The sequence below is a fragment of the Daphnia magna genome, linkage group LG6 (genome assembly GCF_020631705.1).
Source record: "Daphnia magna isolate NIES linkage group LG6, ASM2063170v1.1, whole genome shotgun sequence".
In the NCBI taxonomy this organism is placed as follows: domain Eukaryota; kingdom Metazoa; phylum Arthropoda; class Branchiopoda; order Diplostraca; family Daphniidae; genus Daphnia; species Daphnia magna.
In genome coordinates this window covers 7,879,289-7,904,612 of record NC_059187.1, presented here as the reverse complement: position 1 = coordinate 7,904,612, position 25,324 = coordinate 7,879,289, and the positions used below count along the sequence as shown (strand labels likewise).

Here is a 25,324-nt window from a genome sequence, read left to right as displayed (position 1 = left end):
TTTTTGAAATTAATTATTGGGTTCTTATCCACTCCTGGTCTTGACATTTTATTTATTAAAAAATTTAATACCATCTGTCAAAAAACTTAGATGCGCAGTAGTGTTCAAATGGAAAGAAATGAATAAAAGAAAGAAAGAGAAAAACGTGTAGAATGAAAGTAAAAGAAACGGTTTTTTTCTGATGCTTCTTTCCCTTTCATTTTGGTTCATCATTGCCTACAATGAAAGGGATTCAGATGAAGCGAAACAGGAGAAATGAGTTGGGTGAGTCGGCCAGAAGCAGCCAGATAGTTTCCTCATGCTATTCTGCTTCATCGATCCTACCTACGTATGTTCGCTTGAGAATTACACCATCTCCTACATTTTTCTTTTGTAAAAGGATTGACTTGTCGATTTCCCAGAAAGAACATGCAGCATAGTGATAAAGTTCGCTCATGCCAATAGCATGGCGCTGGATCGATAATCGGCTCCTTTCCTGTACAGGAGGTAACAGATACCCTGTTTGTTGATGTACGGAACCGAAACAAAAAATAATAATAAAAAAAAAAGACCTGTTGGTTGTTCTCCCTAGGCATATGTGCTTGAAGGAGGAGTAAACTCTTGATATTGAGCGTCTAGTCGTAAGTCTGGTCTTGACCCAGTTTTACTGTGAGAAAAAGACATACTGTCTCGTTGTTCATTTTGGGAGGCATCTAACGGAACGAAGCTCACAAGCAAAATGGCGTTCTCATTTTTTCTTTAGTAAAAGGTAAAAAGTATGACCATCAGACTTGATTAGATCGAATGAGTTGATTTATTATGCGTTTTATTGCAGTCAAAATCACGTGGATCGCCTGTCGTGACGTTGCAGTTGAAAACCCCATTATTTATCTTGAAGATAACAATTTTCGTGTCTGCACCTCTACCCTTTCCTTTCGGGCGAGAACTCGGTCGTGCAGAAGACAACTTGATTATATCATGTCGTCGCAGCAAGAAGTCTTTCCCGTCCCGGTAATTTGTTTGTCTTGCTTCTGATGACGTAAGATATTGCTAGAGAAAATTCGGGTGGAACATATTGCGTATAGATACAGCGATGATTGGGTCAATATCTTGCGACTGTAATACCTGAAATTGGTACTCAGACCTCGTAAGAAGGCATAGTGATGCAAGGATTGCGGGGGAGCTATAGGCCGGCGATCAATGCTCAACTTGTCGAGTGGGGCTAGAGTGGCATCGATCGGCTATGAATGCATGTTTTTGTTCCAAATTCTTTTTCAGCTAACGTCTAGTAGATCTGCTCAACTATGTTTTTTGCCGATTATCAAAAGACGTTTACTGAATGATTGAAATTTGGAATTCTTGCAGGCTCAACGAAACGTACAATTTCTCTAATCACCTTTAATCATCGGGCTGCCAACCGCTAGCAAGACCTCATTTTTTTTTTGTGTCGTTGTTTAATGGGAACCGGAAGTTTCCCAACCGAATTTCTCGATTCCTATGTGTTTTGCAGCTGATACAGCGAAAAGATGGCGGGGGTGGTAGACAAAGAGAAAAGGTTTCTACTACCATAAAAAAAGGGAAACATTTTACCAAGTAAGCATTTTGAAATTTATTTCGTACGCCAAATGAGGACGGTGGCAAAAGTTTAGGCACTGACATGCACAAACTCTATTGGCCATCATCGATCTAGCGCACCTTAATACGTAATTTTTTTTCCGCTGTTGTCTGCAACTCTGTCTGCTCCATGTTTCATTTGGTCCCTCGTTCTTTATTCATTGCTTTTTTTATGCAGTAGACAAAAGGCTAAGCTGTGTTGAATACGACAGCGAAGGCAAACGCAGAACTTACAACCCTTACCGACAAAGGTCATTAGTTGCTTGCAAAAGGCGGCTGTTTTGTTTATGTTGTTCGTCCCCACAACAAGCTCCACCTATAACAACAGTGGCACTGTGGTATGCGATAAGCAAAAACTTTTTCAGCCGAAAGTATATATTCTCTGTTGTTTTGCCATTTCCTTTTGCCGCCTTTGGCTCAGTTCCTTCGATTCCTGGCTGCACGAACGGCGGGACCGGCGAGTCTGCGGACTACGAACTTCCCCTGGTATAGTCCCTCTACTGCGCGCAGCTCTCTTCAACATCTCCGTGCGATTTTTGTTGACACACGGGAAGAAAGCCATACTCACCGTAGAGAATCAGTGGTAAGGAGCCAGTTCCTACTGAGCACACGTCAGTCACATTCGTCTTATTTCTCTTTCTCTCTCCTCAACAGACATTGGCGTGTAGAGCACGTTCACGTCGAGAATCCCACAGGCGTCGACGCTTTTGTGCAAATTAGTTGGCAGTAGGACCAAGTCTTTGGTTGAGAGCCTCAACAATTTGACAAAGTAAGTGGATCCTTCTCGATATTTGCCTCATTTTTTTTTTCAAGATTGTTTTTTCTGCACTTTACAATAGAGAATTCAAGTGCTAAATCACCTACGGCTTAGCTAGCCTTATTGACTTTGTAGGGCGAAAATCTTTAGTACTTTTTTTTTAATGGTTTATTGTAGTCTTGTAGGCAAAGCAACCCTTTCTGGGTTTTAATTGACTCACATGTAAACAGTATCGTGCCATTGGGCTGATTGGGAAGAGTTATTACTACAGAGATTGATATTTCTTATCACCCTATCTTCTTAAATTATTTTGTTTCCTTCCTTTTTTCTTTCCTTGTCGCTTTTTATTTTATTTTATGGGTGTCTGTTTTATTTCCTCTTCGCCTCAAATGTACCGTCGTCCACTCGCTAGAAATGAAGTGCTATCCTGGCTGTCTCCCCGACTAGCCAACCACTAGCTAAAAAAAATCCTATTTACCGCCACCACAACCCGTGCCCGTTTTTGGTCCCAAACTATCAGGGCCCACCAGTGCGTCTAAATGGGCCTTCTGAATAGCTGTCATGTCCGGAAACCCTGGGTCACATCAACAAAAAAGAAAAAAAAAGAAACTTAGCTCTTGTTATGCCTTGAAAAACTTACTGTTACTGAAGCGTAAGGGTTCCCTTTTAAAAAGAAAAATTATATCCTAACGAATGGCGCTGACTAACCAGGCCTTTTTTTCTGCCCTTAATAGTAGTATTTCCACTGCCGTCCTTTCTAGCCATTTACAGGTTGCAGGACAAAAGGCTCCGGCATTTTCTGTGGTCAATATCTCGACGTTACATAGTTCTCGAGTGGGAGGCACTAGAGTCATGCGACTTGGGAGAGACGATCAGATAACGAATGGTACCTCTCATGGTAGCCCAACAAGATCAAACTGAGAACTGTGACTAATGCTAGAAGTTAAGTTCGTTTTCTTTGTTCTTCACGCCCTCTCTTTTTACATTGGTTATAGGGATTTTCGCTCGATAATACTCGTTGACTTCAAGACCATTTCCTCTTACACTCTCCGTTCAGTTTGTTGATTTCCACATTTGACGATATTATAGTGGCACTCGGTTGGCGGTCTCAAATCAGTGCTTTTTTTTTTGTACAACCAGTGTTTATGGCGAAATCCTCTGCCTCTTCAACCTCTCATAAGTCATAACTCTTCCGGTCTTTTCTTTCCTCTCCACTTTCTTTCTTCCCATGTTTTTTGGCAATCTTCCAGTTGCGATGAAATTCATCGATAAAGATTTTTTTTTTTTAAAGAAGGGAACAGCTATTGGCGAGCGGGGAGGGAGGTTGGAAAGAGATATACAGAGCCAACAACATTGTGTCTAACGCGCAGGAAAATGCATCGGGATTAAGGTGGGCGGTGGCGGCGCTTGTTGTCACGCCAGTTTGGAAGCAGACAGAACTCTTTCATTCTTGTTTCTCTGTTACAGCTACCAACCTCCCCGAACTTGCTTCAACCCCGGCTTTCCCGTCGGCTCTTTTGCTAGTACCCTGATCGATCTATGGGGGATCGTGAAGAGCACGTGATTCCCTGGAACGTGCTGCATCCACAACAGAGAGTAGCTCAGCCTAGACTAGCCCCTGAGTCCGCCCTCAAAGTCACCGACCTCCTTTCCACCTCGATCCGTCTGGTCAATAGAATTTCCGACTTTGCCTTCAGGTTCCTTGTCACTTTTATTTTATTTTTTTGGGGGGCGAGGGGGCTTGCTATAAAAGATGAAATAAGATGTTGAGTTGAGGCGGCCTTTTATTCGATACCAGAGTTTTAACGAGTTCAAGTTTCGGCGGACAGAGGTTGGCGATTGGAGAGAAAGGAAATGAAAACACTAAATGAGTCCTTATCGTCCAATCCACAGCTTCTACCTTTGCTTAGAATTTCCAACTGGAATGTTCCTTCTTTTTTTTTGTACAGTATGGGACTGACGACAACCAGGAACTTCTTTGTACACAAAGAGGAAGCGGTGATGTCATACAGCTCCAATAAATCTGATTTTATGTCCGTAGTCTCCAGTCAGTTTCTCTCTTCCGCTTTTCTAACAATATGTCTCGAAAATTGAAGGGAAAGATCACGAGGAAATTTGCGAACCTAGCATGTTGTAAAATAAAAATGGCCCTTAGTTACATAGTTGATATAGACCCCGTAGTCATAGCTATTTGGAATGCGCCGATATAAATCAAATTTCTCTGACTCTAACAACCTTTTTTTTTTATTGATTTAGATTTCCGTATTCAAAATAGCAGTTTTCTACGTACTCAGGCTGCGCCATATTTATTCCCATTTTGAGGAAGAAAAGTTCCGGGATCGATCCAGCGGGCTTCCCATCCCTTGAGAAAAGGAAACCCTTCGTCCCTACCGAGTACTACATCCATCGCCACCCACACCGGCGGGCGTAGGTTTTTTTGTCATTTCATTTTGTCGGCTTTTCCATGTGGACTGTTGAGCCTACAGTGTGCTAGACACCAGTTCTTCCATTTTGTAATTTATAAAATGTGTAATTGCGATTCATTCCTTACAGGGAAATAGAAGGAAAAAAAGGGCAGTGGGCGTTTCAAAAGTCAGCCAGGCACGGAGCAGTTGCCAAAAAAAAAAAAAAAAAAGTGAATAGCATGAGTACCGGCAATATAGACCATTGCGCCCCTATTCCAGTCTACGGAAGTTGAGAATGGCATCAGACAAAGAATTGAACAACTAGTCTCGGGCAAGTGTAACAGCACTCGACTGGCTGCTGCCTTCTCTTCCAGAATTCTTCGAGCTAAAAGATTTTCAACTTGAAGAGATTCTGCAGTCAGCACTTGGAAACCTACCGCCGGATATCCATTGTCTGTGCGGGATAACGAGAGGAGTCAATTCAACGGGAATAACAAATCGAGGAGTGTATGTGTGCCAGTGTGTGTGAATAGACACATCGACATAAAGTTAAGGTGTAAAGAGCTGAGTGAGCGATTACGTCCTCTTCAGTAGGAAAGAAAAAAAGACAAGTTATAAATAGGTTCAATAACTAGTCCAGTTACAATGAGTGTGCGACGTGTCAAAGGTTCTTATCGCAATTCGCTGAGGCGTTTCGGAAGTGGCGATCCCAACAAAGCCGTCCGCAACAGTGCCTGGATCTTCCGTAACGGAGAATGGCGGCTTATCTTCGGTAAGTTCTCCTTTTTTTCTTTTATTTTCATGTATTTCGCTTGATTCTTTTTCCCGGTTAACATGTTGGTGCATCAAAAATGGCTCTGTGGGGATCCTCTTGATTCGATTAACGTTTGCTCTCATTGGTAATTGTTTTTCTGCGAATGGAAAAACGGTAGCCGTCGCACAATGAAAAACTGGAATTATTTTGCGCACATGCACATTACGAGATACATACAGGGGGGAAAAAACGGAAGGGCAAAAAGCTTGTTCACGTTTGTCTTCCTTGACAATCAATTTCGCAGCAAAGACCAAAGTTTCATCGAGTTAGGCTTCCGATGGGCTACTGGGCCGTCGCAGAAGTGCAAAGTTGTGTTCCATTGATTCGGTTCTTCAACGCTTATCAAAGTTATCCCTTATTTGTCTCGTCTCCATAAGGCTTTTAGCCTTTTCATTCACCATGCGTGCCCTACAGGGGAAATCACGAAGCAAAAAACCGTCGAAAACCAGGCAGAAAAAGAAAAAAAAAAAACAATGGAGAATAAAAGAATCATCGATCCCGACAATCTGCTTGTGGGTGTTCCGGATGTGTCAGTCCGTGACTGTCTTTTACGTGTACAATTGACAAATAACAACAACAAAATGAAGTGAAAAGGTCGCTTTGCCATCTGTCACACTCCGTCTAGGTTTTCTTTTCAAAGAGATTCTTTCTATTAAAGATGATGCTGATAGGCGGCATTTTGTTGGAATAATCTTTCACGTTTAGTTGTAGACCTCTTCCGTTTTTAATCAGGGCATGGAAATAGTCTGACTTTCACTTTCAAAGCTTAATTTTGTGCACACAAAAAAATATCAAATGATCTGTTAAATTGCATACAGTGGCAGCAACAGCTCAAGCCAAGTAATAGTTTTAACGTCTTTTACACAGAGCTCATCTCCCTCTCTATTTCCCCGTGTTTTCATCTCGTTTTTCTACGTGCTTCTTACACTTTGATTACTACTCGGCTGTTCGTTAACAACAGCTACTATAATGATATAATTAAGCTGTATAGCCAGAACCACCAGTCAGGGCATGTGTGCGCGGCGTCTTTCAAGTGAGATTGACTTGTATGCAAGGTCATGTTTCGGCGCTACGTGTTCGCTGCAGCGCCGAAACAGTTAGGCACGTCACGTTTGCATACTATTTCCCTTTCGTTGCTAGGCTGTTGAAAAGCTGTGTATTCTTTTCGTTAGAGAAATTGCACGATAAAAACAAACATGCAGCCGATTAAAGTAGAGTGCGATCATGTTTAAATCAATTCCACGTTTAAAGGCGGCGTCAAAATGATTCCCTCAAGTTTGACTTTCTCATGACAACAGTTTGTCAGTTGTTTTTTTAAACTTTGGTTTATGGTGAATCGATTATTTCCCCTGGCGACTAGATAGCTAAAGTCAAAAGTAAGCGGAGAAGCCCATTTTTAAGCCCTAGTAAATATATATATTTTTTAAGCATTTTTATTTGTGTTATGTTTCTGTGGCTTTTAGGTTACATAAGTCTTAGCAGTATTCTTGTTACATGGGAGGGGTCAATGGGTTTGTCTGAAGTTGCTTCCACTGCTCCTAGGTGTCACCAGCAACTGGCTCCGCCAGACATTTTCGTGAAATAAAAATTCTTTTGGGGATTTTCAGAGGACTATACAACGTGATTTGCCATTCTCCGCGTTGTTCAATGTTCAATTTTTTATTTTCGATGGATAACAAGAGGAACATCAAGAGGAAAGTGCTCTTTTCATTGGGATCAAGTCATTTGAACTCGTTCACCTTTACGTCGAACGCGACTTTTTTTCGTTCGATATTTAAATATCGGTTATTGGCCTTTTTACTTGTGCTGAGCGTTGGTCCTTTGGAAAACGCAGAAGCCTTGTAAAGAAAAACAAGAATCCCGTTTGAGCTCATCTGCATATGGAATCATTTCTCGATTCTCATAGTACCAAATGAATGAATTCGTGCATGACATTTTTCCTTAATGGAACCGTGTAGACATTGTAGGCGTCTAATGATTTATCGAAAGAGAAACCATCAACACGTTTGATTACCTAGAGCATATCATTCACCGTTTTTTTATCACCCAATCAAACATGAGTTGCTTTTGTTCTTGTCTCTCCCACTCTTAATCATACATCTTTTGTTTATTTCTTTGGTTTCTATAGATGACGGTGAAGAAGCGTGTCTTCTCTACGCGAAACATGAGGTACGTCTTTGTCTTTGTTTTTCCTTTTCGCACACGAATATTTTATGAATGGAGTCTGTTTTCTCCGCTTCTCTACCACCCATTCCAGAAGGTTACCCAGCCTTTTCCGAATTCACGAGCGAGAAATCCAGAGTTGTCAGAGAGACGGTAGAAATTTTAAGTGCGTGCGTATTGACTCGCTAGCGACGGGAAAGCGGAAGGATCATCGCCTTCGTGTCCGGTTTTCTTGCCACACGCTGGGCTTTTAAAAAAGGGTGACGGGAGGCAAACACGCACGAAAACTCGTTCAGGCAACTTCTGTGGGCTAGGTGAGAGGGTTAATGGTCGAATGGCATGTCTGGTACGTTTATTTACACTAGTCGTGCAGAGTAGCCACGACGATTCGTGATAATCCCGCACGCTTCTCAAAGGTCGTTACTAGGAATCACCTACGCTTAGCCGAGTTTGCTCACGACAGGTGTCATTCAAATGAGCGAATGTTTTGGAACGAGCGCGATCCTCGTTTTCATCCAACTAATTGGCTGATCTTAATTCATTTCCCTTTCAAATGTTTCATATAATTCAATATGGGAATTATATGGAATAGTTAAAATACGAAAATGTTTCTGACCATTTCAAAATCTCATCTTTCTCAAGCTCCCACGAATTAGACCTTCTTCCATCTTTCTCGATGTCATTTTTTTTTCTTGCTTCACTTCACATAGTCGGTGTAGTCTCCGCTTGAAAACCTGCATGCCACATGTATCACTATTGGAAAATCGAAATCCTGACATAAACCAATTGGTACAACCTTTTGTGCCAATCCATGTAATCCCCTACTATTCGTACACGACATCGAAAGAAAAGGTAGAAAAAAACGGTCGATTGCCCCATTTGCTTGTTTTTCAGAATCCTCTTCCGGTTCGGCTCGTCGACTAGGATCTAAAGCGCTGCTGTTTAACTCCCTGCCTTGCCAAATTCAATCTTTTTGAAAGCCAATTCCCTATCGTTTGAGTAAAATTGAATAATTTACGATATTCATGTACGCGAAAAGCGACGACCGACAAAGTCTCAAACGTCTTCCGAAAAAAAAACTTTTTTAAAATTCACTTTTCTGCGTTTTTTTAAGGGAAAAAGTATTCCGCTTTAATGAATCTAGATTTTGTGTCTACTGCTTTTTTTTTTCCCCCTCTCTTTTGCCTTCCGATTCCAGCGTCAGACTAACAAGAACATACCGGAAGGCAACATCAGTCTAGTAGCAACCTGTCTGACGATTTGGCACGTGTAATCATTATAGATGACTGGTGTAAGCCGGGTGAGGTGAGGCGGTAGAATAACCAGATCCCGATCGATATTGCTAATGGAAGCTACAAGGCAAATAACCGTGCTCCTGTCTCGTTTGAACCATCCGTCCGTCGATTATTTTTTCCATATTTTGGTTGCTAGTGGAAGTCGTGATCGTTTTTCCCCACCGCATTGACATAGAGATGAGAATGAAGGCTTGTTGCCCTCCAGTATTGCTTGGTTCAATTACTGTAATTGTTTGATCCCTACAAGTCTCACACAGCTTTACGCTGTGGCTTGTAATGAAGATGGAGTCCTTATTGCTGCATCTACCAACAATGGACGACAATCGGTACAGTTCGCACGTCCCAATCGATCCAGCTGCCACTGTCATCTAATTTTTAAAAATATCTACATTTTTTTTTATTATTTTGGTTTGAGCCCTTGCTTTTGTGGCACTTGTCTTCAGTATCGTCACAAAGAACGACGTCGGCAAAGTAATGGATTTTCGCCCCTTTATCATCTTCGACCACTACCAGCCATCATTCATCATTTTTTGTTTCCCCCTGTTCGCCTGCGTTTGCGTCTTGTTTTGTGTATTTGCGTCAGAATCCGAGAAATGTCGATCCCACTGCACCGGAAGTAGGGAATCATTTATGAAACGAAAGTTTTCATGTTTGTTTACAGCTCCAGTTGTCGTCGGGAAATCGTGGTAGTGCAAGTTCAATGATATCCTCGCCTTTTGTTGGGTTAGGCGTTAAAAAAGAGGACGACTTCAAAGCGACGACGAAGAACAAGGCGAAGCAGCAGCAGCAGTTGATGATTGAGATGAGAAAATGAGAATGTGTCTGCGTTCAAAATGATGAGTAGAGTAAGCGAAGAAATGGGTAGAGGAAAAGGAGAGAGAAAAAGAAAATTGTTCCGTCACGCTCGGTTGATTTTTTCCCTCTCGAATGTCTTAACCAATTCAATTCAATTTGATTCCAACATCGAAGCCTCACGTCGATACAAGGAAATACCGTGTTATCGTTTCGCACTCGCAATACCGTGATCGGCCGTTCGAATCGATCTGTTCATCACACGCGGTGGTGGACTAGCATATGGATTTCTCTTCGGAAAAGAAGGGAGGGAGAGGAAAGAGAATAAAAGAGGCGAAATAAATGAAAACTGCAGAGAAATAGTTGTAACAGAAAAGAAAAGGATAAAGAAAGCGTAGGCGAAAGACGAGGATGGGGGGGGGGATAAAGGATAGCTAGTGCGTGACTTTTTCCGCTTCCGTTCGCCAGCTTCGTGAAAGAGGTGAAAAGTCGTGAATGATCCACCCTCCATACCCCTATCTACGGCCACCACTACTTCCACCACCAAATAATCTGAACCAGCCATCGCCCAGCTCAGATATAAGACCCAAAAGTCTCGCAACTTTAAGCATTATTGCTTTTGTATTTGTTTCCTTGGACAGCTAGGATGTGTAGGGCAAGAAATTGTTTGCAAATTCAAACTATCTCATAAAAGATATGTGGATGGAATAGAAGACGGCCATCTTCTAGATATGGCTAGCCGTTTTTCCAATGATGATGCCTTAGGCTTCTTCGAGTGTGGGCGGCAACCGGTAATTGGTGTGCGGCCGCATCGATTTCCATTTGGTAGGGAGGTAAGGGGGACGCGGCAATCGTGATGGTCTTTAACGGAGCGTAGGAGGAGCTTTGAGCAATAGCTACAAACAAATGAATTATCGAATGGCAAGGATTTGTAAGGTGCTATAAATTAAGGCACCCATCCCCGTGGCGAAATGCGGATGCATTGTGAAAAATTTATCAGCTGATTGTTATAGACGTGATTCAGCAGTAGACCACGGGATTGCCGAAGCCGCTGCGTATAGTTTCCAACGTTTTAAACTTCAAAATGGGCGTCAGCGAAAACTAACAGATTATTTTTTTCCCCATGGCTTCCTCGCCCAAAATTAGGATGTATCATGGACTCACCGCGTGCGCGTGTCACGATATGAATAACTGGGTAGCAACGGGGTGCCGTCCGATGTGCTAGCCAGTCACCGGCATAGTTCCCCCCCCCCATCAATTCAATTATATCTCAATCGACGATTGCATTCATTTAAGCATTTTGAGAAAGACACAAAGGGAAATCGAACCATCAAATTTTAAACACCTTTGTTCGCTCGTGACAAAGTGCTATTCTGTTGTAGGAAATGATGGAAATACAAAACTAATTGGGGCAGACAATCGAGACCCCCCATCAAAAGGCAACAAATTCAATTGAACGCGTGCATTAAATTACGTCATTTTACAAAAGGAAACAAAGCCTGAAAATGTCGATAACTACAAACAAAAGATACCTTTTTTACTCACCCTTGAAGACAATTTTGCTATATAGTAACAAATGAGTTAAAGTTCTTCCCTGTTCGGACTTTAGCGGGCGGGCGTGCGCCGCGCAGCTTTGCGCTGCTGTTTGTGACACACGAGAAATTGTTGGCACACCAGACGAGCGAGAAAATCGAGCAGGAGAAACAGAGGGACCTCAGAGTCTGAAAGAGAAGGAGGGATTTGTGGGGGCTTGTGCTTATCCCAAGTGCCCGTGCCGTGTTTGTGGCGAGAAACCAAAGCGGCTCGAACGTGCAATTCCGTTAAGTTTTCCTCGTCAACCGGAAAACGCAGAGAGAGAGGGAGAGAGAGAGATAGTTTCCGCTCTTTTCAACTTATCGTAGCCCATCCTCCTTCTGCATTGCTCTCTCTCTCTCTCTCTCTCTCCCCCCCCCGAAGGTCGACCTCTTGGCCGGCGACAATTATTGCGCGATTCATGCAGTCGTATGGAAAAGACATTTGTGTCTGTGTGTGTCCGTTTGTGTGTGTGTGTGTGTGTGTCTTCTTGTGTGGTTTCGACCATTTCAATTGGTTTTCATCCAATTTCAATCAGCGCGTTCAATTGTAGGAGCTGCAAGTCCATTAACAGCCCCCTCCAACATTCGATAGTCTCGTTGTCCGTCTCTCTCTCTCTCCAGGGGGAACCTGCCAAACGATTTGCTTGGTGTTTGTTTTGCCAGTCTCCATTGATTTGATTTTGTTGCAAAACTAACCGATTAGTCCGAACTTGTTCAGCTCCTTTCCTTCTATTGATCTCCTACTCTATTCATTTCGCTTTCATTGAAATCCTATCCGATTTGGTGGTTTCCCATTCTTCGACAAAGCTTGTTTTTTCTTGGAACTACTACGAATTTTTATCTATTCCGCAATCTCTCTATCCGGATAGGTCTTTTTCTTTTCGCTCCATTTTCCATTTTAAACTAGTCGGTTCAAGTCAGTGCACCGTGTTAGATTCCCCTCGAGCCAAGATGGAATTGCCGCCAGCCAGCGCTAATAACGTGCTGCCGTTGCAGCATCAACGTACTAAGCCAGAAGCCGAGGCTGCGATATTACTGGATCAGCAGCCGGATGGAAGTAGCGCTGCTACCAACAACGGCCTTACGGGGGGTGAAGCCGTATTGAATTTTGCGGCTTCCGTGCCGTCGGCAAAACGAGCCGCCAAACGCTGGAAGGAGCGGAATCGTACAATGGCCGCCACTCGCGGAGGCAAAACAACGTCGACTGGCATGAAATCGACGACTATGCCATTGATGGTGGCCAATAGTCTCATGTCACCGGGCAACACGTTCGTCCTTTGCGACAGCCAATGCGTTGTGGAAATTAACGCACCGTCCGGAGTCGTCAATGCCGAGCCATCGCTACAACCGCAGCCGGTATTTAAGCGACGATGTTCGCTTACGATGCCGTATCCGGCTCTCTACGGATCATGGCAAGTTCAAACGGCATCGCCCGTCGCCGTCACGGCCCCACAGGCGTCCAAAACGGAAAAGGGCCGGCAGACGAGCACGTACGATTCGCCGTTAACCGAACGGAAGGTGCTGGCCCAACGGGCGGAGCGCAAAACTCTTCAACGTAGATGGTCCACTTTTCAGATGAATGTTGATCAATTGCATTTGCATCAACCGCATTCAGCGCCCAGCACAGAGCCGCCCGTTTTGCCGATGCTGACTCGTGCCCGCCCTAGTGGCGGAAGGGCACGCTCCGGTGACGTCAGTGCCACCATTGACGAACAGACGGAAAGCGAAAACTGCGAAACGGCCATGGCCGAGATCAATGAATCATCAGCGGGAGAAGGGCAGCGTAGAAACATATCCGAAATCCCGCGCTCCCTTACCCTTTCCAATCAAAGATTCAACAATAACGGGAATCGCGCCACCCCTGTTGAGGACGTTGACACTAGTCCGTCTGTAGTATCGTCTTATTTGGGCGAAGACAGTTGCCATCAGCTATCAGCCATCCACTTGCAGGATGTGCCCGGTTCGACTACGGAGAAGGACCTAGTTTCTACGGCGCTCGTAGCGAATGACGATGAAGATGAGGAAGTTGAAGATGAAGACCTTCACTTAATCACGTGCACTTTGCAGAGGTTGCCGCTCAAGGACTTTGGCGCCGAGGTGAGACCGGCTGTGGACATTACCCAGTTTCTTCAGCAGAGCGTCTTACTACTCGATGTCACCGAGAACTCACCCTCCGATTTGGTGGACCTCTTACTCAGCAGGATGGTCCCGTCCGTCGCCGAGGAGGCTAAAATGATTCTCTTCACTCACGATACAGGTAAGATAAAATGCAGTCTACTGGGGGAGGAATTTGTGTGTTTTATCTTTCAGATCGAATTGCCATTGTGCTTAAATCGATAGTCATCTTAGTCCTATATGCGTTTCTATTCGACGAAGGAACAATGGGACTTGATTAGCCATTCACTCACGCCACCATTATTGAATTTAAATCTCGTTTGCATGGCTGAGGGAATCAGATATATTTTTGTTGTATTTATAGTTTATCGACTACACTGAGGTTTTCCCATTTAAGCTGGAAGTTGGTTTTTCATTGACATTTATTTCTTTTTTGAATGCGCTATTGATTTATCTGTCTATTGATTAAGTTACTTGCGTAACTTGCCCTTTAATGCACCACACCCGTCTACAGGTCTGAATCTCTTAGTGTGTGATCCCCTTTTTATCAGCAAACTAGAATTGACGGAGATTGTGCGTGAACCCAATAGTTAGGTACAATATACCAGGTAAATTTCTAATGTTTTACAATTTTTATTCGTTTAGTTCCCATGTTGGCGAGGACGATCCAGGCGACGTGCACTACGGGCGACAGTGGCACATTTGACTACGATCAATCGTGGATCTGTGCACTGTAAGTAGATTGAATATTCATCACCATAGATTGGACAATAATGGCTGAGTTGTTTAAATTTAATGACGATCTTCGTTATCACAACACATTCAGGTGCAATCTACCGACATTGACAAGACGCCACGTCGGCATCGTCCGCCTCAAGCATCCGGCCAATATGGGACACACCTGCCACGAAGTTCGACTCTTCGTCTTGGTCCTCTGTCCTAGTAAAGAGGTGAGTGTGGAATACCATATACTTCTAACTACTCTGTGTTAATGATGTCGGTGGTGGCTTCAACGTCGACTTGAAGACGAATCATATTTCGATGTATGTTGTGAGTGGCTTCGATGTATGATGGCTCCTTATTAATGAGGTTGATTTCAAATGTAAATTTCTCCGAACGTGCGTGACGTTGACCTTTCATTAGGAGTTTCTTGAGAACGCCACGAGCCTACATCCGATATGAAAAGTTGGATTTTTAGTAACTTTGAAATGGAATGCAATTCAGCAGTCGTTTAAGTTTCGTATTCCCTTTCCTCCCTGCCAAATGATCTTTCCAATTTGAGTGAATGGTGTACGGCATCTCATTGCGGAGACGTGGCTATAAAGACGATGTAGAAAATAATCAACGGGAAAGGCTTTCAGACGCTGATTATCATCCAATGTGGCCCATGACGGACATTTAAAACTTTTGCAAGATTCGGTTTGCGGTACGTGTCGTGCAAACCTACGGTCGATGATGCCTATCGAATGACGACAACCTCTTGGCATCTGCGCCGTGTGGTTCATCTTTTGCGAACACCATGAACTGGTAGCCACTTACTAGCGACTGAGTCGATCGAATCGCTAAAATGACGGGTAGAAAACTGAACGTCTAGCATGTTTCATCAGAAGGCCAAATATCTGTATGTTGCTGCAAGCGTCGGTATGGCATGTGCATTACTACTCATCTGCGCGCTGAGTTAACGGTGCGAGCTCCGCTTCAGGTCTGTCAGCCCGCGGCTCCATCGTGATCGTTTGAGCCATTCACTTGGCCGACCCTGTCAATAAATAACGAACGCGAGTGCGTCTATGTCTTATCGGGGCGATGCATGAGTTTGTGACACCGCTGACAAAAAAGACGAGTGAAAGAGGGGACACTGAATAAAAGAGGAATAAGGAATCGATCCATTACATTCTTTATCGATATACTTGCAGTCTTATCCATTTCACTTTGTAGTCAGTGTGACTTATCTTTGCCTTCTAACACAACGGAGAACGTTGAGTTTTCAAACATTTATTGATGAGGGAAAGAATTATTAAGACATGGCCTCATATTAATGCGTACATTATTCACATGGAGACTGTAGTAGATTTTTGTTTTGTTCGTCGTAGAAAAGTTGTACAAAGACAACAGTTATTCTTAGATTAGAATTGCTTGTTGTTTCGTCAAGAAGGTTTATGATTTCGTTGATGTGTTTTGCACGTCTTTTCTTGTTAAATTCAGAGATTGTTCGTGTCGATTAAGCACTCTTCAAATCCGTTGCCCAAGAAGCGCGTATCCGTCCGTTTTTCAATCTTCACTCTTGCCATTTTCCTCGACTGCTCATTGAATTGAAAATCGAAATTGCCCAAAATCAACCGCTTTTGATCGTCGCATAGTCAATTTTGCCAGTCAAAGAAGACGCTTTTCGATTAACACGTCGGTCAAGTGAATTCATAAAATCGAACAACTCGAACTGGAACAAGATCTCGAAATAGTCTGGCAATTAGGACCCCTCTTTTTGGCTAAAATGGTCACACTTCAGGAAACACCTCCCATCGACAACCCCTCTTTTTTTATAAACAGCTATAACTAAGTAAAGTTTATCATGTCATCGGTGAGAGTGAGTGAGTTCTCGATGAATTGGCGCTATTCGGATGGATTTTAATCGCGTCAAAGTTGTTTGTAAATCACCATTCATAATGCAAAGGAATGACGTTGGTGTGACATTCGATAACCTGCAAATGTCCTTTAGAACCAATCAAGTTATCGGGCTTCTTTTGTTTGTTTTTTTTTATTTTTGTATCGTGTAATCTGCATAAAACACAACTTTCGTCTGCTATCCTGGACGTAACTTTTGATCCGTTTCTTTTTTGCATTGGAACTGAAATGGTTTCACTTGATTTCGTTATACTTTGCGAAATTCTCCTTCCTTGTTGCTTGACGCGCATTGCCACGCTCCCGAACTTTTCTCGTATCGATTATACTCTCTGTATCGAATTCTTGGAGCTGCCTTTTTTCTTTCTAGACCGATACTAACGGATACTAATATCCGGTGATTCGGAAATATTAGAGCTAGGAAAGAGATGGTGATTATAAAGGAAAACGTCTAGAATTTAATGTCTCGATATCGAGGAAGGAAGGAAATGAGATGGAGGATCTTTTATTCTTCAACCAACGGAAAATAAGAATGAATCGAAAAAAAAAGATAACATTTGCTTTCATTCTGTTCTGCTTTCTTTTTCAGTTACGGTTAAGAAAGAGGGTAAAAATCGATATCGTATTTTTGATTTGGCACGTCGTCGTTCTCTAATGTGTACCTTTTTTATGTTCTGCGTGTCTGAGAAACTTGGCTTATTTTTATAAGCATTTTCTTCACTTGAGCGATACATTTTTATACACATTTGCCTGTCCTGGGAATGTCCAGGACAAAGTGGTAAATAATAACCACTGATTACCGCACTGATCTATCGGTTCGTGCGGTTTTCCATACAATTTATCACTATACCAATCTGCGGGCCTGTCTGCTGTACTATGGCAACTGTTAGGCTGAAATTTTGTTTTCTTCTTTTCTTTATTTATTTATTTTCCTGTTTCTGTTATTTGATAGCCATGTCTCACTATATATTGTTATTGTTGCAGCCGTTGCCTGCTTTGCTTTCCATGGTATTCCCGGCTGTTGGTGCAAAGAGGTTTTAGTTGCCTTCCATCTTTCTTCTTCCCCCCCCCTTTTTTTTACAACGAAATCGGTACACTTTGCTGCTTTGGCCCTGTTCCTTTTTGAGGGATAGTTTTTTTTTTCTTTCTATTGTTGCTGTTTATTATACAGGGATACGCTTCTTTTATGAGATTGGCCGCAATTTCACCTCGCCCCAGTCAATTTCTTTTTCTCTGTGCAGTGACTGTTGATGTTCGCATTCAAGCAGATCGATAACAACGATCGACTGGTTGTTATGCCTGCCGGATGAATTTCATATGTTACACATGTCAGACAGGCATACTAACCAAATTGAGCGTGTGACTTTTCTTCAGTTTTTTATCCCCGTATCAAGTCAATTTTTTCTTCTTCACAATATCTTAAATGTGCCATTCAATTCTGTTCTAGCATTTCACCGATTATTATTCTATTCCGCCCTTTTTTTATCTTCCGTCTTTCTTGTTTTTCTTGTCTAGAATTAATTTCAAATTTTTAACAATATGTTTAGTATTAATTCAAAATATTTTATACGCAACCGATAGGTCGTTCATGCCTTTTTAAATTTTGTTAGGATATAGGTCAAAATAGCCCTCCATTTTAGGGATTTATTTAAGCTATAAAGTCATGTGACGAATCGAATCCCGCTATATATCAAAGGCTAAAGTTCACGTACAGCTCAGTCTCTACGGAGCTTGAAAACAGCTAAAAAAAAACAAAAAAACGGAAAGGAAAACGAGCAAAGAGAGAAACAGGGAGCTTTGCTATTTATTGATTTTTATTTTCTTTCTGTAAAGGTGGCTCGCTGCAAAACGGAAGATGGGTCTAAGAAAATATAGAGAGATATACTAGATATATCTTTTTTCCCCATTTCTCCTCGCCCGTGTGCTCTGTGTTTGGTTTTGATTATATAGAGGAGGAGAAGAAGAGAAAAAGAAACGTCTCCCTCTTGTCGAGATGTGACACGGCTAAAAGAGATTGAAAGATACAAGATGAAATAAAAGTAAAATGTCCTCGAGAGGGAGGGGAGGTCGTTCACGGTCACACGAGCATATAACTGCTTCGCTCACGACCAAGCTTCAGTTGTATGCGGAACTCGATAAATATGATGGTCCGTTTGCTGTTTCTTTCGACATGATTGTCGTCAATCGTTTCGAATCACAGGCGACCAGTGATGAAATGGGCGAGGCTTTCAAGTCGATGGATGTTGTCGATGACTAGGGCGTCTTTGCACTGTTGACCGGTCCTAGTCGTCCATCATCTCAGATTGATAGTTTATAAATAAATAGGTGGATAGATAATATACCGTATAATAATATCAAGGAGATTCAGCAGATTTGTCGATTTTGGGTTTTCCTTCTTTTTCTTTTTTATGTATTTATTCACCGCCAACCGGATGAGATGCGATGCAGGGATGCCTTTTTTCTTTCGCCAGAAGATACTCAAAAATGACATAAACATGAATCCAATCTCTCTATTTGTTGTTGATAACTTTAGGGCTGTTGCAGTGCCGATGAAAGCGTTGACAAAAGACAACGACGAAAACAAGTTCTTTAGTCAACCATTTTTTACGCGATCGATATAAGAAAAACAGAATCTTTAGCCCGTTGCTGTGCCCAACGTTATAACGTCTTTCACTTTATCGGTTTTCATCCTTCTTGTGTGTTTGTGCTTCGTATTACGCGATAGAACAGCGTTTAAAGGGCTGAGGACCTGCTCCCGAAACGAATGCAGATTCACTTTTTCTTGCCATCGTTTTCTACTTGTCCCACCCACTACTTGAAAATTCCCTCCTTTAAAAAAAAAAAATCTCTGATTACAGATTAGCAACAAGAGGCGAAGCAAACTAGGATAGAAGGCGTCTCCTTTTTGTGTGTGTGTGAAACGTAAGATTTTGTCAACGACTTTTGACAGAAGTTGGCAACGAAAAGGAGGCACGGAAAATCACGTTTGACGTCAAGGAAGACGAATACCACTCTCTTTTTTTTTTCTCCGGAAGAGACACAAACAAGAGCTCGTGTGATGTATATCGCCAACTAGCCATATCTGTTTCAGCTCTATCGTCGATCAACCATTAATCGAAAGATTTCATCATTTTATCTTTAGCCCGCAAAAAATACGGCTCACCGGAAACCGGAGTTTTTTTTTTTCTTTCTTGCGTACAGATTTAATACACTCGACGATTTCTTTTGATTTGATTCTCGATGGGTTGAGGGGTTAGCGAGCCGTGCGATATAAGGCTTATACTAGAACTATATCGGTCGAGTGTTGTTTCCCCTCATTCCTTTTTTTTCCGACGGACTTTCTTTTTATATGTATGTGCTTTAATGATATAGAAAGCTAGCCCCTAAAGAATCTCTTTATCAGGCTTGGCCGATCACGCTCTATGTGTGTTTGACTTTCCGCTTCGTGAGAAAGTCGTGAGCGATGGGTTTTCGTCTTAAGCTGTTTTTCTTCTCTTCCTCATTTTTTTTTTCTTTACCCTATGATTCTTTAATGTCAATTTGACTTTTTTAAATTTATATTGACCAGAAAGGGACGAAGAACGCGTTGGAGACGGGCCGAACATTTGCCACACTTTTAGCGGACATGGACCTTCGTCAGCGATTGTTAGAGGCCCGCACCGAAGATGAATTCAAACGGATTTTGTTGAAACATACGCAAGAGCTGGCCGAAGAGCAGGCCATCTCCATCCGAGTGGATCATGGCAGCGCAGCGAGACTCTCCACCGGCGGAGAGAGCAGTGTACGTACATCTTATCCAGCACAATCGCGTACCAGCTAATGTGAAATTAAACATTTCTGTGAATGTTTCTATTTAGGAGGGTGAAAGATTATGTAGATTCGGGCAGGGAATCAGAGAGGATCTGGCACGACGTTTGCCCCACTACGTCTCTGATTACAAAGATGGCCTAACGGGTGTGAAGACACCCCAAAAGGTCCTATCTACTACGCTCTTCCTCTATTTTGCCTGCATTCTTCCGGCCATCGCTTTCGGCGTTTTAAACGATCACAACACTCACGGCAAAATTGGTAAACAATAGTCGCCCGTTTTTTTTAAAGAATTCGTCCATAATGCAACTATTTTTCACTTCTTCAAATTTACCATTTAGTTATCTCTTCTGTCCTTCATTCATACAAGTTTAATGGCGATCGATTGTCTCCAGGACTGGACAAGTTCGTGACGATCGATCGCCTTCGTTGGCCGTCCATTGTACTGTGCTTGAAACTAACGTGTTCTTTACTCTCGGAGGCATTGTCCAGTTGGTTGATTCAGCATCCAATGATTTTTCTTCTTTCTTGATTTCTTTGTGATCTTTAGACGTCAAGAAAGTCATCATCGGTCAAACGATTGGCGGCTTATTCTTCTTCGTCTTTGGTGGTCAGCCTCTGCTGATCCTACTCACCACTGCGCCACTCTCGCTCTACATCAAAGGTTCTTTCCTCCAGCACTTACACTTTTCTCTCGCTTCACCCATTTTCCGATCTCTTTTGTCGCGTTGAAAGAGAACTATTTGACACGTTAAGCGATTCCTTTTTCTTTCCCCCCAGATAATCGCAACGACTAAACCTCCATCTATTTCACCTAATCCTTTGCCCATTTTTATGAAAACGGGCATCAAGTAGACCGAAGATGTAACTGCAGCCTCCATGTGGTCGGATGTCGCGTAAAATAAAGACATCGCAAAGGAAAACGGAAAATAGTGATGCCCGTGGGGGTGTGCGTTCAACCTAGTTTATGGCTGGGCCAGCAGTAATAATAACCATAATACGGTCATCGTCTTATGTTTTCAAGCCCGATGGCTATAGGGATTTATTTAATTTGGGGATCTAAAGAAATCTACAATGGCTATAATAACCGATGGGTTAAGTGTAGCAAAAAAAAAAAAAACTTTAGGGAAAGCGGTTTGTCAAATGCCATCTAGCCGTTTCCTATTACGGGCCGGCTTTGAGGCTACATGTAACGTTTGCTCATTTCGCTTGAAAATCCCTGGACAGAAATAATTCAATGTCCTCTTATCTGTCTTCTGTGCCTTCTCACTCGATGTCGAGTAATCAAATTCTTTGCATTTTCGTGTGTACATATTTTTTTTTCCCCCTTTTTTCTTATTGTTTTTGTAGTGATCTATAGCATTTGCGAAGATTTCCAGCTGGATTTCTACGCCATGTACGGATGCGTAGGTCTCTGGTCGTCGTTCTTCCTCGTCCTCTATTCGCTGTTTGACGTCTCACGCCTCATGCGATGGTCAACTCGATCCACCGAGGAGATTTTTGCCCTTTTTATCTCCATCGCTTTCTGCGTCGATGCCTTCCGCGACACCGTCAAAAGTAAATCTTTCTTTCTTCTTTATTTTTCTATTCTTCATGTGTTTTGCCCAACGTCTATGTTGTCTTTGCGTTTCCAATTTGGGATCAAGCCACTGGCTTATATTGACGACTCTTTCTTTGTCTGGATAGATATCGAATCTATTCACACACTTTTGATAAATCAATTCGAATTGATCGCTAAAAAGAAAGGTAGCCAGACTTGTGGTACATTGGCTGAAGTTGTTGTGTTGCTTGGGAGTTGAACAACTGCGCAATAATCGATTTCGCACGCTACTGTTAAGGCGAAACTCGCGGGACATTTCCATGTGCGTCTTTTTTAGATCCCCACGGGTGACACGACGTTGCGGGGATGTCACTGTAGGTTTCCTTTCCAAGTCCAATTTAGCTTGAAATGTAATTTCAACAAGTGCATCATTCTGGCCATTGCCCCGAAAGTATATACCCAGAATGTCTTTTCCGTTTTTCTCGGTCAGCTCATCTCAAGCTATTGGTGACGTCTTTAGATATCGATTCGTGTACCATTCGTGTCAGCTGCTCCTACGTGCATGTGTGCTTTCCTCACATACCAAAGGGATCACAAAGGGTACGATGGCTTTGTATAAATTCGGCTTTCAACAGGAAAGGATAGAGACGACAAATGAAACATGAAAGAGGCTGGCCTAGTTGGCCCTTTTTGGAGAAACCGCAACAGCACTAGTCTGCTATATCTTTTTTCTTTTCTCTTTGTGTAAAGAACGATCCATGTTGGCAATTATCTCTAGACATGCAATGCATAGACTAGCGCAATCTAAGAGCAAATGAAAATATGTACGAATTCGTGGCTGGTTTTGAATCGAGTGCATAATGACGGTCCTTTGGGCCATTATTCATATCAATGCATTCTCCCGCAAATTGTTTGAAGACAATATTACTTTTTTTTTTCTATTTCTTAACTATCGAAATATTCTACTTTCAAGAGTTTGCGATAAAGGTAATGTTTGTCGACTCAGCTGAATTTGGCCGGGCGTGAAACGAGCCAGTCGCTCGTTTCGTCCGTATCGACCCGTGCCAGTTACGAAATTCTTGTCTGTCGTCGTGCCCTACCTTCTGGGTCTCGTTTGCGAATTCCGCACAAGGGCGGACGCGTATCGAAGCTAGCTAGCCCAGACAGGAACGAAGCACGTGCAAAGGACAAAAGGAAAATGGGTGTGCGTGATAAAGAAAACAAAACGAACTGGCGAAAAGAAATAAAATCCCATGGCCTTTATTGTTATATATGCGTTCCCGTTTCGTGCTGACAAGCAAATCAGTGTTATTCGCCCGCCTTTCACTTGATTCAACTAAATGAAGTGGATTTATAGCGCATTTACTGAAAAAATTCAAAAATGTACAAATCCCTTAGACTTTAATAGTCTAGTTTGCAAACTTGTCAGAGTTGGGTGTACAACTTTATGCTGCCTACAAACCTTTAGGATTACTCAACATGTATGATCCCCATGCTCCGATGGAAGTTATAACAAACTGCTATGGAACTATAGTCGAGAAATAGGGAAGTTTATGGCTTTTTCTGGTGGTTATCGTCATTATTGGAGCTCGCTCCCAAGTTAAAACGAAAAAATAAATAAATAAATAACCTTGTCTTTTGTTATTTGTAAAAGATTTCCAGGAGAATTATTACGCACCGGCGTGTAAAGGCGATTCGTTACCGGGCAACCTCAGCAGTAAAACTCGCGTTGACACGCCCACTAATGCCAATAATACCGTGGTAGCTTACCTACTTAGCCAAGGCAACGCTTCGGCTGCTGAAATGACGGAATGCAACCGGGCCAGCTCCCTCTTATTCCTTCTGCTCATGTTTGGCACTGTATGGATCGGTGTCTCCCTTTACAACTTCAACAAAACGTAAATATCGAACTGGACAAAGCAAGACGGAAGGTTTCTTGGTGAAAAATTAATTTTTTAAAAACATTTTGATTGCATAGACCGTACCTGCAGGCTGGAAAACGAGAAGCTTTAGCTGATTATTCGCTGCCAGTAGCTGTCATCACGCTGAGCTTTGTCGGCTCTTACCTCTTTCAAGACGTGACGGTAGAGCGGTTCCGATACGACGATAAAAACGTTTTCATGGTGGCACCACTCGAGCGACTCTCTTGGTTGGCTGTGCTGGCAGCAATGGGAATGGGATTCTCCCTGTCGCTGCTCTTCTTTATGGATCAGAATATCACGTCGGCGATGGTCAACAATCCATGCAACAAGTATATTTATTTATATGTACGTATCTATGCATTGAAATTACAAATAATGATATCATTTCTTGACAGGCTGAAAAAAGGTCCTGCGTACCACTGGGATCTGTTTGTGGTGGCATTGGTGACGGCTTTTCTTTCCGTCTTTGGATTGCCGTGGATGCATGCGACGCTGCCGCATTCGCCGCTTCATGTCCGTGGCCTGGCTGACGTCGAGGAGAGGGTCGACCAAGGACACGTCTACGAAATGTATGTTGTCTTAGCATCCGTTTTCTCGTTTCGTTCATCGACAAGAACTTTTCGTAATCGTTTGGTTTCTGTTTTGTTTTTTAAATTAAGTATTGTCAAAGTACGCGAAACGAGATTGACGGGCATGATCTCGCACTTCTTCATCGGCCTGTCGCTCTTTTTGCTACCCTATCCGTTAGCCTACATTCCCACGGCTGTGCTCGATGGCCTCTTCCTCTACATGGCTGTCACAGCTCTCAACGGCAATCAGATGTTTGAGCGTATCACTCTCCTTTTTATGGAGCAGGTATTTCATTATCAACTATTGCCCTATTGCCTTTTTAACGATTAATCTCACAATGGCGATTCTGTCAAGGCCGCATATCCACCGAATCACTACATTCGACGAGTTCCGCAGCGGAAAATCCATCAGTTTACTGGATGTCAAGTGACACAGTTGCTAGTCATGTGCCTCTTTGGCTTCGCTCCTTGGGCTTACATGAAGATGGTCTTCCCACTCATCATCCTCTTCCTTCTGCCCGTACGGCACCGACTCGTCCCACAGCTCATTGAAGGTCGCTTCCTGGAAGCCCTTGATGGAGAACACCAGTAAATGACATGATAGAGGCGAAACGGTTTCGTTCTTTCTCTTTCTCTCTTTTTCTCTTTATGAAAATGTTAGAATCCAAACTAGTTTGTTATCTCGATAAATTTCATTCACTCCTTTCCTACACAATTTTACTTGATTAAATTTAACGAATACGATTCAATCTCATTTCGACAGTAATTCTTTTGTTACACCAATAAGATATTTAGAATGGTTTTTATACAACCGTATTAGTCGAGCAATTAAAATGAAATACTTAACTTAATGATCGATTTCTTGTGCAATAAGAAGAAGTGCATTTAGTCGCTCCGATGTGGTGAAAAGCATCCGACCCTCCTCTAGCTCTTTTCTTTTTCTCTTTTTGTTTTCCTGTCTCAAACACTCGTTATTATTAAACCGTCATTATGCGGATATTGCTGGTTAAAAATTATTTAAGGCTAGCATCGCTAAGTTGAATGAGGATGAGTGTGCAATACGCAACTATTAAATCTGTTTTAATTTTCTCCAATTCTATTAAATCGTTTTATGCGTCCATGTAGTCAATGTTTGTTAAACACGTTCGTCAAAGCGGCCGTATATATGTAAATAACGAACATACTGTATACATTTAACCACCAATAGTATTCATTGTAGACCGATTCCCAATTCGTTTCACTCATTTTACGATAATTATGATATTAAAATTTGCTCTGAAAGTGATTTTTAAAGTTTGTCATGTCGAGTGCGGGTTACTTGCGGAATGAATTATTACAAACAGAGCTTGTTATCGCTTTGAA

The 25,324-nt window shown here is 42.4% G+C and overlaps 1 protein-coding gene across 6 annotated transcripts; it reads left to right on the top strand.

The window, feature by feature from the left end:
• The first annotated feature begins 146 nt into the window (after positions 1 to 146).
• Positions 147 to 25,324, top strand: LOC116924255 (sodium bicarbonate transporter-like protein 11). 6 transcript variants are annotated; one of them, XM_045175252.1, is made up of 22 exons: positions 147 to 486; positions 572 to 748; positions 815 to 990; positions 1,345 to 1,572; positions 1,772 to 1,931; positions 2,015 to 2,176; positions 2,248 to 2,362; positions 4,607 to 4,777; positions 4,904 to 5,527; positions 7,698 to 7,738; positions 13,461 to 13,650; positions 14,154 to 14,241; positions 14,335 to 14,458; positions 19,693 to 19,905; positions 19,982 to 20,192; positions 20,482 to 20,595; positions 21,282 to 21,488; positions 23,126 to 23,369; positions 23,450 to 23,722; positions 23,789 to 23,962; positions 24,053 to 24,248; positions 24,318 to 25,324. In XM_045175252.1, exons 9-22 carry the CDS (start codon positions 5,401 to 5,403, stop codon positions 24,552 to 24,554), a joined length of 2,439 nt encoding a protein of 812 aa, XP_045031187.1. In that variant the 5' UTR covers positions 147 to 486; positions 572 to 748; positions 815 to 990; positions 1,345 to 1,572; positions 1,772 to 1,931; positions 2,015 to 2,176; positions 2,248 to 2,362; positions 4,607 to 4,777; positions 4,904 to 5,400; the 3' UTR covers positions 24,555 to 25,324. The 6 variants fall into 6 exon arrangements, with proteins under 6 accessions (XP_045031187.1, XP_045031186.1, XP_045031185.1 ...); XM_045175251.1 differs by having other exon boundaries at positions 550 to 748; XM_045175250.1 differs by having other exon boundaries at positions 147 to 748.

Coding starts and splice junctions, on each gene's coding strand:
- LOC116924255 (XM_032930760.2), top strand. CDS start 12,345: ATGGAATTGCCGCCAGCCAGCGCTAATAACGTGCTGCCGTTGCAGCAT. Junction 23,723..23,788: donor GTCAACAATCCATGCAACAA/GTATATTTATTT, acceptor ATTTCTTGACAG/GCTGAAAAAAGGTCCTGCGT. Junction 24,249..24,317: donor CTCTCCTTTTTATGGAGCAG/GTATTTCATTAT, acceptor GATTCTGTCAAG/GCCGCATATCCACCGAATCA.